The following is a 14555-nucleotide window of genomic DNA, read 5'->3' on the forward strand; positions in this document are numbered from 1 at the left end:
GTGTCACAGCTTGGGAGGACACCTCAAGGAGATGACCAAATGTCTGAAGTATATCATCTGATTCAGGGGAAACCAGCTGCTTCTCCAGCCCCACAGACTGCACTGCCCAGAGCCCCACAGCTGAGAGGAAAGCTGGGACACTTGTTCCCACGGACACGGCTGCACGGAAGGACCCACAAGATCCAGGTGTGACCCTACAGCTGAAACTGCACCTCCCCAGCGAGCCTGGCAGCAAGAACGAAATAACAGCAGCAATAACAGAGACAAGTGGAGAGAGAAGCAAACACAGAGCGAGGGTCTGGCTGCCAGCAGGCAGGGCAGAGGCAGGCGGGCACTCAGGACAGCGTCCCCCTTCCCAGGCTGTGCGTGCCCCCTCCCCGACACCACCATCGCTGGGCAGCTGCTCTCAGCCCCTGTGCTCTGCAGAGGGACATGGACACGTGGCTGGAGAGCTTCACCATGGCTCTGCTGGAGCTCTGGCCTCACAGGAGGGGGTTCATGTCTGGGACCCCCCAGCCCCGGGGGCAGAGGCTCTGGTGGGTGGGAGAGGAGGCCAGGGGTCTTGCTCAGAGGAAGGGGTATGCATTGGAGGGGATCATATACAGAGTTTTCTGGATTCTCCCTACCACAGTTCTAATTTTAGTTTCCTCTAATTCTCTGATACTACCCCTCTCACCTGGAGATTCTCGTCCTGAGAGATGTTTCAGTGTCCCATGACTTTTCCCAGTCAGCACTCACAAACTCCAGCCCAACCTCTGGACATTGAACTTTGCCCTATAGCAACCTGCCACGGGGTGTAGCCTGGCACATCTGCCTGTTTGCAGTTAGAAAAAAAAACAGAGGTCAGACTAAGCCTGATGGTTCCAGCAGAGATGATGCTGGTACTGTCCACAGGGAGAGGAGAGGCTGGAAGTGCATTCGGAGATCCTCGAAGACGTGCTGATCACTCACTTGGAGTTCAGGGGTCTGAGTGACTTGTCAACATTTATGGCTGTTATTTTTAATCCCCTCCCATTTCCAAAGAGTAGGCAATGGAAAACACAGACCATGGTAAGTTTCTTATCTTTGTAGGAATCCTTATCTTTGTCTTCTCCTTCAAACCTCCTATTGCAAATATTCTTAGAGTGAGCTGAAGCTCTGAGCAGCCTTGACCCTCACAGCACCCTCTCAAAAGCAGAAGGACCCTGCTATCCTGGGGGTCACTCCTTCCCCCCACAGCTTCTCCCCACAGCAGCGCTGGGAGCTCCCCGGGCAGGCTGAGTGCTGAGCCTGGCAGGCAGCAGAGTCCCTGCCGCAGCACATGGCCCCTGGGCTGCAGGGACCCTGCTCTGAAGGACAGCCCTGGGCACCCCTGCCTGCACACCCGCCTGCACAGCCCTGCAGCCATCCCTGGGAGAGGGCAGCCGTTGTGCCCTGTCCCTCTGATGGTGCCGCAGGGAAGCCCTGCTCTGCAGCACCAACTTCCCCTTTGAGAAACCGAGAGCCCTCCTGACAGATCCCATAAACTGTCAGATGCACAAGCTCTGGGAGATCTCTCCAGGAACAACAGCTAAATTGCCCTGCACCCAGAGACTTACCACACAGAGGGCTCTGAAGATTCCTCCTCACTGACCTCTCAGCATCCTCCCACTCTCAACTGCCTTTAAGTTCTCTCAGCTGCTGTCTCTCTGCAGCGCTGCCCCCTTGCCATCAGCTCCCTCCATGCCAGGAGCCCAGCCCAGCTCAGCAGCAGAGGCCCAGCCCAAGGCAGCACTTTCTCTGTCCCCTTGGGGCTCCCTCCAGCTGTCCCTGGGGCTGCAGGGGAACCTGCTGCCAAACAGCCTGCAGCCAGCATGGGGGTTTTGCTCCTCAGCTGGGACAGAAGTCACGTCTTTTCAAGCACTGCCATTTTCCTGCTCACAGACAGAGTCAGCTCTAAATATCACCTGTTCTTGTCCCGTCAGCAGGCAGAATACCCAAAGTGAGGGATCTCCTCTGCCCCTGCTGAGGGAAGGGATTCAGCGCAGTCAGTGTAGGCATCTCACCCTGGGTCTGTAGTGCTGGCGCTAGAAGAGGACTCAGCTCCCTTCCATGCACACCACAAACCCACAGGAGCTGGGATTCCTCTTGCCCCTGTTCAGCTGAGCACAAAAGGGCATTTGCCTGTGAGCTCTTTCTCTCAGCTCCCCTCCTCCTTACTGGAGATGGAGGGCAGCAGGGAGTTCTTTAGATGCAAAGCCCTGGTGACAGCTGAGGTGCCTGAGGTGGCCCAAGGTTTGTGCAGGAGACTGCAGGCACAGGTGGAGCAGTTAGGGACAGGGCAGTGTCTGGGGCTTCATCTTGGAGGCTGTTGGGAAATTCCTTTGGCAAACGGAAATGACAGCAGGTGCCCATGTTTAGGATAACGAAACCTCTTCCTACTCAGGACATGCAAGGAAACCTGTAGAGGTGTCCATCTGCCCCGCTGGAGTTATTTTGCACACAGAGAGCTGGGATTCTCTCTTTCAGTTCTCCACCACCTTTATTTGTCAGATCCCCACTGACCATAATGTCTCACGGCCTCCTGCCAGCGCTGTGCAGCCCAGGCCTTCTTCCCTCTGGATCTGGTGAGAGCAGGGTTTGCTCTCTCTGTGGGCACCTACACTGTTGAGGAGTGGGGGTGTCACGGCCCACTCGGGACTCGTGATGGTTCTTTTAATGCGATCTCGAAGTGCAAAATTACGGCAAACACGCCAAAGGGGTTGGTTTCAATCAAACAGCACAAACTTTATTATTTTGCCCGTAAAGCGGCGTGCAATAGGTGAAAGGGAGTGAAAAGGAAAAGTAAAGATAGGGAAGGAAAAAAAGAAGATAATAGCTACCACCACGGGTCCAAGGCGTCCCTACGGTCCCAGGTCCAGGCAGAGTCCTGCCGGTCCTCACGATCGATGTCGATCCTTGGTGGGGAGAGCTCTTCGGGGGTCTCGTTGCTAGGGGTCGACCTTTTATGCCAAGTGGCAAACCTTGCTCCTCCTTACTTCGGGGATCTCTGCCTGCTCTCGGCCCTTAGGATAGAAGTGTGGTTTTTGTACATTATAATTAGCAAAGTTCCATTAAAGGGCACTTTCTCATCGTTGTTTTTGAGACAGCAGTTGTGATTCATCCTCCTCGATAGCAGCTGCACGGTTATCTCTGCCAGTTTTGACAACAGGGATGAGCCGTGGCACCTCTGCGCCACTCTGTCCGCCGTTTCAAGGATGTTGTACATTTTGTTCTTAGGCCAGAGTCGGCCTTGTCTGTAACAGTTCCGTTCTGTTCCTGGGAGGAAAAAAAAAAAACAACTGCATCTCAGGCAGGCTGCTCACAGCAACTCATGTCAAGTTGTGAGCCTAACTTTTAGGCCAGATCAAGTCCATAGTCCACCTGGAAGTCCTCGATGACAAGGTTGAGACAATACTGATTTTCTGACCAACCCTTACACCACCCCGTGGCTCAACATTGTCGTCAGGACCGCATGGTGGTAGCATAACCCTCAAAGGGAGACAGGAAAGAAGAGAGAAAGAGAAAGAGAAAAGTAACAGCAGCATAATTACCATACAATTTGCAAAAAGTTAAGCTGTTTCTCTAACATACACTAAAAATCTTCTAATTCTAATGCTTTTCTCTAGGCAATCTGCCTTGCACTAGCAGATTTTGGAATATCTATGTAGGTTGGAACATTTATCAGACTGTATGCATTAAATACAGAAGTCAAACGTGTCAACTGATTCATCATTTTCCAAATTCTGACATACAGTATTGCTGATAAAACAAAACTTATTAAGACCAGTATTAAGAGAACAATAATGGGGTGACACAATTTGTTCAACATGCCTGTTGCAGTAGGTGACCACCCAAAAACTGTGTCCCACCATCTATGTTCTGAATCTTTTTCTACCCTTTCCAAAACATGGTGGATTTCATCCACATCATGATGAACCGTTACTAAGGTTTTTTGTCTGTTTTCCCTGATCTTTCCCAGGATCTTGATCAAATCCTGGTGGTGTAATAATTTTTTTACCAAAGTGAGATTAATTCCAATTGGTGCAGGTAGCATTTCATGAATCAGTGTGTAATTACATTGCAAGAGTTTGTGAGAGGTCACCGGTGCTAAGTAAGAAAAGTCACATCCAGTGATTTTAGTAAAATTACAAATACAAAAATTTGGGTGGTTCCTAGTATCTACAACTACATCACCTACAGCTATGGAATCGCAAACAGTCCGTAAGCATGCACAACCTTTGCCAATATATACGAGTATTGTCTCAGGGTTTTTGTCAGGACGAATCTCGAAATGGCAAATGTTTTGTTCAGTGTCAAGACAAATGTCTTGGGCTCTGGGTATTGCTTTCACAAATGAATCCTTGTTGTTCCCGCACAATACATGCATCGACATCAATACTTTGCCATTTATCTCCGTTTTTCCGGGCCCATACTCTATGCTCCAGAGGATAGAGTACAGTTCTGTTGTGGTTCAGTCCTAGCGCAATGATTGGGTATATTGTATCTACCGAAGCATTGTGTATGGTTAACACAAAAGCTGTGGCCACGTTGTCGATGGGGTTATAGGTAAAATTAACCAGATACCACCAGGACTGGAATTTCCTTTCAAAGTCAGTGGCACTGTCCCAAACTATTTTCCGAATTTCAGTGGGGAAAGTGCCTTCTTCACCTTCTCTTATAATTGATGCGGCTACTGATTGCATCCACAGTTGAGCTTGGATACAACTGAGAGCCAGGGAGAGGTTATTTTGGACCACACCGAGTGCATCTATAACCAATTCATGGTCTTTTTCATTCACCTTCTCCCATTTTGGTAATATATTTGATAACATCCAAAAGCCAATAGGGAAGATCGTAAAGGACATTGCAATTTAGTCAGGTCACTAGTTGTGGTAGCCAATTTGTTCATCAATACCTCTGAATCAATACTATTTAGAACTCCCAATCCTGTTCCCAGAACACCAGTTAAGTCTGTCTTTATTCGTTTCTCGGAAGGGGTCTGTTTTTGCAGCCAGGTTGTCCATCCCTCATAAGAGGTTTTTAGGAAAGGTGAGCAAGCTGGCTGAATTTCTGAAGCATTATTTTGCATTGACAATTCAACTTGTTTCAGGGACCATGATGGATTGAATAACATCTGTTGCTGGCCCGTATTTCTGATTACATATGGTCCAATCTCGAAAATTTTCGGGTTCAGTACAACAACTGGTTCAGTGGTAAGAGGTGCTGTGTATGTTGTCTTGTTGGGGCTGGGAGTAGTAGTTGTTGTTGGCTCAATAATGGCCATTTTAAATTTGAATGTCAGTGCCACGTCACCTTTCTGGTTATTCCAGAGACAGATTACAAAGACAGGTTGGGTTAGTGTAAAATTACTCCAGCATTCCAATTTTTCCTTTTCAAGGGCACAGAGACTCTTTGTGAGTACAGATTCATTAGTTCTTCTTACAATAATTTGGGTTGCTTTTTCATGGATAGATCCATTGACCATTCGGCAACCTATTTGAATTTTTTCTCCAATTGTTCCCATCAAGAGGGGAGCCCTGCTGTCTCTGTCCCAGCCCCACTCGTGCTCTGAGTACATTTCCATTTCATGCTTAACCACAGCGGCCAAGTTTAAGTCCACCCGTTTAAAAGGTGGTCCCATGCTTCCTGTAAACCTAAGGTAGGCGTGAGACCATGGCTATTCAGGTATTGATAGTAGAAAAACAAAAAGGGGAAATGTGGAGGCAGAGAGTGCAGCACAGCTGTTGATATTGACGAATTTGAGCTATGTCCTTGAACACTGCTTGCTCAATAACAAAAAACAGCAACTAGAACAAGATAAGGAAATACCAAAGGAAAAAATAGTAAAGACAACAAAAAAAATATTACCAATCCAAATGAAGTATAAGACGCGTGAACAGTATATGGCTACCAATCAAATCAGATGATTAAGTGTGTGCACTTCGCGTGTAACTTAGACTATAAAAGACTTAGGCTGACTAACAATAAAGGTCTCTGGAACACCATCCACGGAGTCCGTGATTTACTGCCACAGGTTGAGATGACTACAGATGTGACTAGAGTGGCTTGAAACAATTTTTGTTATACGTCATTATTATTATTGGTTATTATTTCCTCTCACAACATTGTAGTGGTTGGTCGTGTTGTTCTGCTATACGTGCTCTTATATAGACTGTGTTTTCCTGGTGGTGCTGTTTATCATATTGAGGACAAAGATGAGAATTATTATTTGTTGTACTATGCAATATCAGTTTATGAAATGGTAACATCAATGGCCTTGAAGATAAGTTGATGTCTGTATGCAGATGATCTAGAATCATAGAATCCTGGAATAGTTAAGGCTGGAAGGGACCTTTCAAGGCCATCTAGTCCACCTCTCTCTAAGGAGCAGGGACATCCCCAACTAGATCAGGTTGCTCAGAGCCTCATCCAACCTGGCCTTGAACGTTTCCAGGGATGGGGCATCCACCACCTCTCTGGGCAACCTGGGCCAGGGTTCTACAACTCTCAGCATAAAACTTTTTTTCCTAAGATCTAATCTAAATCTCCCTTCCTCTATTTTAAAACCATCACCCCTTGTCCTGTCACAACAGGCCCTACTAAAGAGTTTCTCCCTGTCTTTCCTGTAGACCCCCTTTAGGCACTGGAAGGCCTCTCTAAGCCTCCTCTTCTCCAGGCTGAACAGCCCCAGCTCTCTCAGCCTGTCCTCACAGGAGAGGTGCTCCAGCCCTCTGATCATCTTCATGGCCTCCTCTGGACCCTCTCCAACTGATCTATGCCCTTCTTATGCTGGGGGCTCCAGAGCTGGATGCAGTGTTGCAGGTGGGGTCTCACCAGAGCAGAGTAGAGGGGCAGAATCCCCTCCCTCGACCTGCTGGCCACGCTCCTCTTGACACAGCCCAGGATGCGGTGGGCTTTCTGGGCTGCAAGGGCACATTGCCTGCTCACGTTGAGCTTCTCGTCCACCAGCACTCCCAGGTCTTTCTCCTCAGGGCTGCTCTCTGTCCATTCTCTGCCCAGCCTCTATTTGTGCCCTGACCTATGTGCAGGACCTTGCCCTTGGCCTTGTTGAACATCATGAGGTTTGCACGGGCCCACCTCTCCAGCCTGTCAAGGTCCCTCTGGATGGCATCCCTCCCTTCCAGTGTGTCGATGGCACTCCCACTCTTTCACCTCCAGGGTAGTTACAACAGTTTTTGAGAGCTTTGAATATCCTGGGGATATTGAAGCCAGCATAATCTTATTGCTATATCTCTTGAATGTGTCCTGGGTCTTGTTTAGGGTTACAAAAACACTTTTAAAGAATATTATTGAGAGATCTTCCCTGAGGCAAGATAGTCATGTGTGGCATGGCATGTGGGAGAACATGTGCAGATACCTAGAGAACTTCTCATCCCCCGTGCTTTGGAATTTGAGTCCTGAACAACTAAAGTGCCCTGATGAAGTGACAGAATATTTGAAGAAAAATGTTGTGGCTGTTCTACAGAGGCACAAATTAGTGCACTGTGCTTGGCCCTGGCCGATATCTGCCAAACACTGCTCAATGTTATGCAGCACGCTCAAGAGAAAGAAAGGGAAAACATACTCACTTGCACTGTAGCTGCTGAAACCCCAGCAACAGCCATTGCAGCTGAATCAGAGAATGAACCTGTGCTGGTATTGGTTGCCCCTGTACGCAAGAAGAAAACTTGGAAGCTGAAGGCAGCTTGTGTAGTAAGGGACAAAGAAGCTTCTCCTAAGAGGGAGCAGGAGGAAGCAGCATACTGCCCTGTCAGCAAGAAGGCAGACTACTCTGAAGCAGGGCTGTCATGAGAACAGGAAGAGGAAGAATTCAGTAAGAGGGTTCCTCCTCTTCCTCAGAGGAAGAACTCATAAATGAGATAGTAACCACCTGATCTCTATCCCTAGAGAGCTGTGACACATGCAAAAAAATTTCAGTTGTCATCTGGGTGAGCACATTGTCGGCTGGCTGCTCCAGTGCCAGGATAATGCGGCCAGTAGCCTGGAATTAGAGGGCAGAGAAGCTGGGCACCTGGGATCCATTTCTAGAGAAGCAGGCATTGACAAAGCAGTTGGAAAAGGAACACCAGCCCTCAGCCTCTGGAGGTGACTCCTGTCAGGTGTGAAGGAGAGGTATCCTTTCAAGGAGGATGTAATGTGTCACCCAGGCAAGTGGGCCACCTTGGAGAAGGGGTATCCAGTACTTGAGGGACTCAGCTGTACTGGAGGTGATTTATGATGACCTGGACAATAAGCAGTTATCTGAGGATCCAGATGACGTGAAGTACACATGACCAGTGTGGCAGAAGTTTGTTTGAAGTGCACCATTGTCATATGCCAACTCACTGGCAGTTATGACTTAGAAAGGCGGAGAGGAACAAGCAGCGGATGAACTGGCTGACCAACTCCAGCAGTATGAAAAAAGTCTGTCTTTCTCCACAGTCAAGACACAGGCCCGTAGGGAGGAACTGTCCTGGGAGTTCCAGCAATTCAAAGAGGATATGTCCTACTCACCATTGGTACAGGCCAAAATTTCAGCTATTAGGAGTAAACGTTCCCCCACTCAAGAGAGACAGTACATGTGGCGAGGTACCCTGTGGTTTACTTTGTGTGACCAAGGAAAGGACCTTGAGGAAGTGGGATGGGAACCTACCTCAGCCCTAGAAGCACAGGTATGTGAGTTGTGAGGTAAAACAATTGCAAATTGAGATTCTCCCTGGAAAATTGCTGCACCAGTCTCCAATAGGCAGAGTAGAAGGAATGGCCTTACTTCTGACTCTCTTGAAGGGACTTCTGATGCATATTTACAAGAAATGAACAATTAATACTATGACCAGGATTAAAGGGGCCCTACCTCCACCCAGGTGAAGGACAGGGACAACAGAGTTTATTGGACTGTGTGGATCAATGGCCTGGCACATCAGACCCACAGGAGTATAAAGCTCTAGTGGACACCAGTGCACAGTGTACCTTTACACCATCACAGTATAATGGGGCAGAACCCATCTGAATTTCTGGAGTGGCAGGGGGATCCCAACAACTAACTCTAAGAGAAGTGTGTTGGTTTTGTTTAGGGCTGGGGTGGGGGCTGGGCTACAGTGGCAGCTTCTGCAAGAAGCTGCTGGAAGTTTCCCCTTTGTATGGTGGACTTGGCCAGGCCAAGGGTAGACCCACCGCTGGCCAGGGCCGAGCTAATTGGTGTCAGAATGTTCCCTGATAACGCCTCTGCAGTAACATATTTAAGAAGGGGAAAAATAATAATTAAAAAAACAAATATGAAGAAGCTGAGTGGGGGCAGAGAGGGGGAGGCGCGAGCCTTGTGGGCCTTGCAGGCCTCACCCTCTGGCCTCCCACCGGGCGGTGACTGGGCCCAACTCAGCCCAGCCCAGCTGCAAGAAGTGGAGAGGAGATGAGATGTGAAGAGAACCTGAGAGGCGTCTGCCAGCCTGTTGTGAAGAATTTTCTTGTGAGAGGAACAGCTACAGACACCAAGGTCAGTGGAGCAGAAGGAGTAATGCTGCTCCTGGCCAAGATTCCCCTGCAGCCCATGATGATGGCCATGGTGGAGCCGGCTGTGCCCCTGCAGCCCGTGGAGGCCCATGGAGGAGCAGAGATCCCCCTGCAGCCCGTGGAGGACCCCACTCTGGGGCAGGCGGGTGCCTGAAGGTGGCTGTGGCCCGTGGAGGGCCCGCTGGGGCAGCCATTCCGGACGGACTGCACCCCGTGGAAGAGATGACCCACGCCGGAGCAATTCCACGAAGGACTGCGGCCCATGGGAGTGACCCCACGCTGGAGCAGGGGAGGAATGTGAGGAGAGAGTTGGGGCTGTTCAGCCTGGAGAAGAGGAGGCTCCGGGGAGACCTGATAGCGGTCTTCCAGTACCTCAAGGGGGCCTACAAGAAAGATGGGGAGAGGCTGTTTAGTAGGGCCTGTTGCAATAAGACGAGGGGTAATGGTTTTAAAATAGAGGGGGGTAGATTTAGATTGGAAATTAGGAAAAAATTTTTTACAATGCGAGTTATAGAACACTGGAGCAGGTTGCCCAGAAAGGTGGTGGAGGCCCCATCCCTCGAAACGTTCAAGGCCAGGCTGGATGAGGCTCTGAGCAACCTGATCTAGTGAGGGATGTCCCTGCTCCTTGCAGGGGGGTTGGACTAGATGACCTTTGAAGGTCCCTTCCAACCCTAACCATTCTATGATTCTATGATTCTATGAGTTCTTCCCCTGAGGAGGAAGGAGTGGCGTAAAGTGACATGTGATAAACTGACTGTAACCCCCTGTTCCCTCTTCCCCCCTGTGCTGCTTGAGGGAGGAAGGAGGTAGAGATAACTGAACATAAAGTTAAGCCTAGGAAGAGGGTGGGATGGGAGTAAGTTGTTTTGTTCTCTTCCATATTATCCTGCTCTGTTTTTAATAATAAACAAATAGTTTTCACCAGGTTGAGTCTGTTTTGCCCATAACATAACTTTAAGAATCTCTCCCTGTCCTTATCTCAAACATCAAGCTTTTTTTTTTTTTTTCTTATATTATCTCTCCCTCTTACCTCAGAGGGTGCGGGAGTGAGTGAGAGACTGCATAGTTTGGTCCCAAGTGGGGTAAACTATGACAAGTAAGCCTAACTGCAAATGAGTGACAAAAGCACCTTATTGTGACTGGTCTTGGATGCTCCATGCATTCTTGGCATAGACTATCTCAGGAGGGGGTATTTCAAGGACCTGAAAGGGTACTGGTGGGCTTTTGGTATAGTTGCTTTGGAGATGGAGGAAATCATACTGTTGTCCACCTTGCCTGATCTCTCAGAGGAGCCTTCTCTTACAGGGTTGCAGGAAAATATAGAATCATAGAATCACATGGTTGGATGGGACCTATAAGATCATCTAGTCCAACCGTCTTCCCACTACCATTGCTGCCACAGCTACTAAACCATATCTTGTAGCTCCTCATCAAGCCGCCTCTTGAACACTGCCAGGGACGGCGACTCCACCACCTCCCTGGGCAGGCCATTCCAGTGCCTGACCACTCTTTGGGAGAAAAAGTTTTTCCTCACGTCCAATCTAAACCTCCTCTGGTACAACTTGTGGCCATTTCCTTGGGTCCTGCTTGTTTCCTGGGAGAAGAGGCCAAACCCCTGCTCATCACAACCTGCCTTCAGGAAGCTATAGAGTGCAATGAGATCTCCCCTGAGCCTCCTCTTCTCCAGACTAAACAATCTCAACTCTCTCAGCCAGTCCTCATAAGACTTGTGCTCCAGACCCCTCACCAGCTTTGTTGCCCTTCTCTGGACACGTTCCAGGGCTTCAATGTCTTTCTTGTAGTGAGGGGCCCAAAACTGAACACAATACTTGAGGTGCAGCCTCACCAGCGCTGAATACAGGGGGATGATTACCTCCCTGCTCCTGCTGGCCACACTATTTCTAATGCAGGCCAGGATGCCGTTGGCCCTCTTGGCCACCTGGGCACACTGTCGGCTCATGTTCAGCTGAGCATCAACCAACACCCCCAGGTCCCTTTCCTCTTCACAGTCCTCCAGCCACTCAGCTCCAAGCCTGTAGCGCTGCATGGGGTTATTGTGGCCAAAGTGCAGGATCCGACACTTGGCCTTGTTGAACCTCATGCCATTCAGCTCAGACCAGCGATCCAGCCTATCCAGATCCCTCTGAAGGGCCTCCCTACCCTCAGGCAGATCAACACCACCACCCAACTTGGTGTCATCTGCAAACTTACTGAGGGTACACTCAATCCCCTCGTCTAGGTCATCAATAAAGATATTGAACAAGATGGGCCCAAGTACCGACCCCTGGGGGACACCACTTGTAACAGGCTGCCAGCTGGACTTGACTCCATTAACTACTACCCGCTGGGCACGGCTCCCTAGCCAGTTCTTTATCCAAAGAAGGGTATACCTACCCAGTCCACGGGCAGCCAGTTTCCCTAGGAGAATACTGTGAGAGACCGTGTCAAAGGCTTTGCTGAAGTCCAGGTAGACCACATCAACAGCCTTTCCCTCATCCACCAGTCTGGTCACCCAGTCGTAAAAGGAAATGAGGTTGGTCAAGCACGACCTGCCTTTCGTGAACCCGTGCTGGCTGGGCCTGATCACCTGAATGCCACGCATATGCCGAGTGATCTCACCCAAGATGATTTGCTCCATAACTTTCCCGGGTACTGAGGTCAGGCTGACAGGCCTGTAGTTCCCCGGATCCTCCTTACAGCCCTTCTTGTAGATGGGAGTCACATCGGCAAGCCTCCAATCCTCCGGGACCTCCCCAGATAACCAGGACCGCTGGTAGATGGCCAAGAGCGGCTCGGCAATCACCCCCACCAACTCCCTTAACACCGTCGGCTGGAGCTCGTCCGGTCCCATGGACTTGTGGCAGTCCAGATGGAGGAGGAACTCTCTAACTGTCTCCACCTGTACCACAGGGGGTGTATTCGGCCTGGCACCCCAGACTTCCAGATTAGGGCATAAAGTGTCCTGAGAATAACTGATCTGCCTATTAAAGGCAGAAGTAAAGAATGCGTTGAGGACCTCAGCCTTCTCCTTATCCTCAGTGGTCACATTCCCCGCTGCATCAAGTAAAGGGTGTAAATTCTCCTTGTTTCTTCTCTTACCACTGATATATTTGTAAAAGAATTTCTTGTTCTCTTTTACTGCAGTGGCCAATCTGAGTTCATGCTGAGCTTTTGCCTTCCTAACTTCCTCCCTGCATACCTTAGAAACTTCTTTGTAATCTCCCCAAGTAGCCTGTCCCTTCTTCCAGAGGACATAGACTCTCTTTTTCTTCCGGAGCCTCAACAATAGTTCCCGGTTCATCCACACCGGTCTTCTTCCCCTACGGCTCGCCTTACGGCATTCAGGAATGGCCTGTTCTTGTGCCTTTAAGATCTCCATCTTGAGGAGCGTCCAGGCTTCCTGGACCCCTTTACCCTTAAGGAGACTCCCAAGGGACCCTTGCAACAAGCGTCCTGAACAAGTCAAAGTCCGCCCTCTTGAAGTTCAGGATAGCCGTTCTGCTAGTCATCCTTCTGACATCTCCAAGAATAGAGAATTCTACAATTTCATGGTCGCTCTGCCCAAGACAGTGCCCAACCTTCACGTCTCCCACCAGTCCTTCTCTGTTGGTAAAGAGTAGGTCAATCAAGGCACCACCCCTGGTAGGCTCTCGTACCAGCTGCATAAGGAAACTATCTTCCACAACCTCTAGGAACCTTTTGGACTATTTCCTCTGCGCTGTATGATATTCCCAGCATATATCAGGGAAGTTGAAGTCTCCCACAAGAACGAGTGTTGGCGATCGTGCGACTCGCTCAGGCTGCTCATAGAACGCCTCGTCCTTCTCTTCATCCTGATTAGGCAGTCTATAACAGACCCCCACCACGATGTCACCCCTACAGGCCTTTCCTCTGATCCTTATCCATAGACACTCAACTGTATCATTCCCAACCCCAAGCTCTTCAACGTCAAAATAGTCTTTAATATAAAGGGCCACACCACCACCCTTCCTTCCTCGTCTATCCCTTCTGAAGACCTTGTAGCCTTCCATCACAGAACTCCAGTTGTGGGAGTGGTCCCACCATGTTTCAGCAATAGCAACCAGGTCATAGTTATCCTGCCGCACAATCGCTTCCAGCTCCTCCTGCTTGTTGCTCATGCTGCGTGCATTGGTGTAGATGCACTTCAGCCGAGACAGCTGGCTCAGCCTCAGATCGAGCACCGTTCCCCTGGGCTCTTCCCTTGTGGGCCTTGTTTTGTCCCCTTCCCCCTTCGTAGCTAGTTTAAAGATCTGTCAATAAGCCCCGCCAGCTCCTGTGCTAGGATTTGTTGCCCCCTGTGAGATAGGTGGGTTCCACAAACAGAAGACAGGCCAGGGGCCGAGTAAACTGCCCCATGATCAAAGAACCCAAAGTTTCTCTCTCGACACCAGCCTCTAAGCCAATTATTCATTAATGGAACTTTCCAAGCCCACTCCGTGCCGCTCACTGACCCTGAAGGTATAGAACAGAAGATCACTTGAGCTCCTGCTCCTTGAACCAAACGCCCTAAACCCCTGAAATCTCTTTTCATAGTTCATAGGCTTCTCTGTGCAATTTCATCACTGCCCACTTGAACTATGAGGAGTGGAAAATAATCAGTGGGTCTAACCAGCTGTGGGAGCTTCCGGGTCATGTCTCTGACCCGGGCCCCAGGAAGGCAGCACACCTCCCTACGGGTAGGGTCAGGCCGGCATATTGGGCCCTCTGTCCCTCTCAGAAGGGAGTCACCTACAGCTACCACCCTTCTTTCTTTTTTGGAGGAGGCAGTCTTCAAGCGTGGATCCAACTGCCTCACCTTACACAAGCTAGGAGGCAGAGTTCCCACGTCATCCTCACTCGCCTCTCCCTCCGGTTTCAGGGCTTCAAACCTGTTACACAGAGGGACCTGGGGAACCGAGGTAGGTCGGGATGGGGGTTGCCTGCGACGCCAACCTGGGACCTGCTGCCATCCCTCCTCTCCTCTCAAGCAGTCCCTCTCTGCTTGACTATGGCAAGAGAGAGGGTCCACTACTCCCTCGGTC

At 49.8% G+C, this 14555-nt stretch overlaps 1 protein-coding gene across 1 annotated transcript in view; it reads left to right on the forward strand.

Annotated features, from left to right (window-relative positions):
- The window catches only part of LOC147600087 (maestro heat-like repeat-containing protein family member 7), a 46340-nt gene that overhangs the window by 12187 nt on the left and 19598 nt on the right, over positions 1-14555 (forward strand). Inside the window, exon 10 of the mRNA XM_086752393.1 lies at positions 14252-14432. Coding sequence (XP_086608519.1) covers positions 14252-14432 — 181 coding nt within the window. The remainder of the gene's footprint in view (positions 1-14251; positions 14433-14555) is intronic.

Source organism: Chlamydotis macqueenii, chromosome 7 (genome assembly GCF_036417535.1).
Source record: "Chlamydotis macqueenii isolate bChlMac1 chromosome 7, bChlMac1.mat, whole genome shotgun sequence".
NCBI classification, from domain to species: Eukaryota; Metazoa; Chordata; class Aves; order Otidiformes; family Otididae; genus Chlamydotis; species Chlamydotis macqueenii.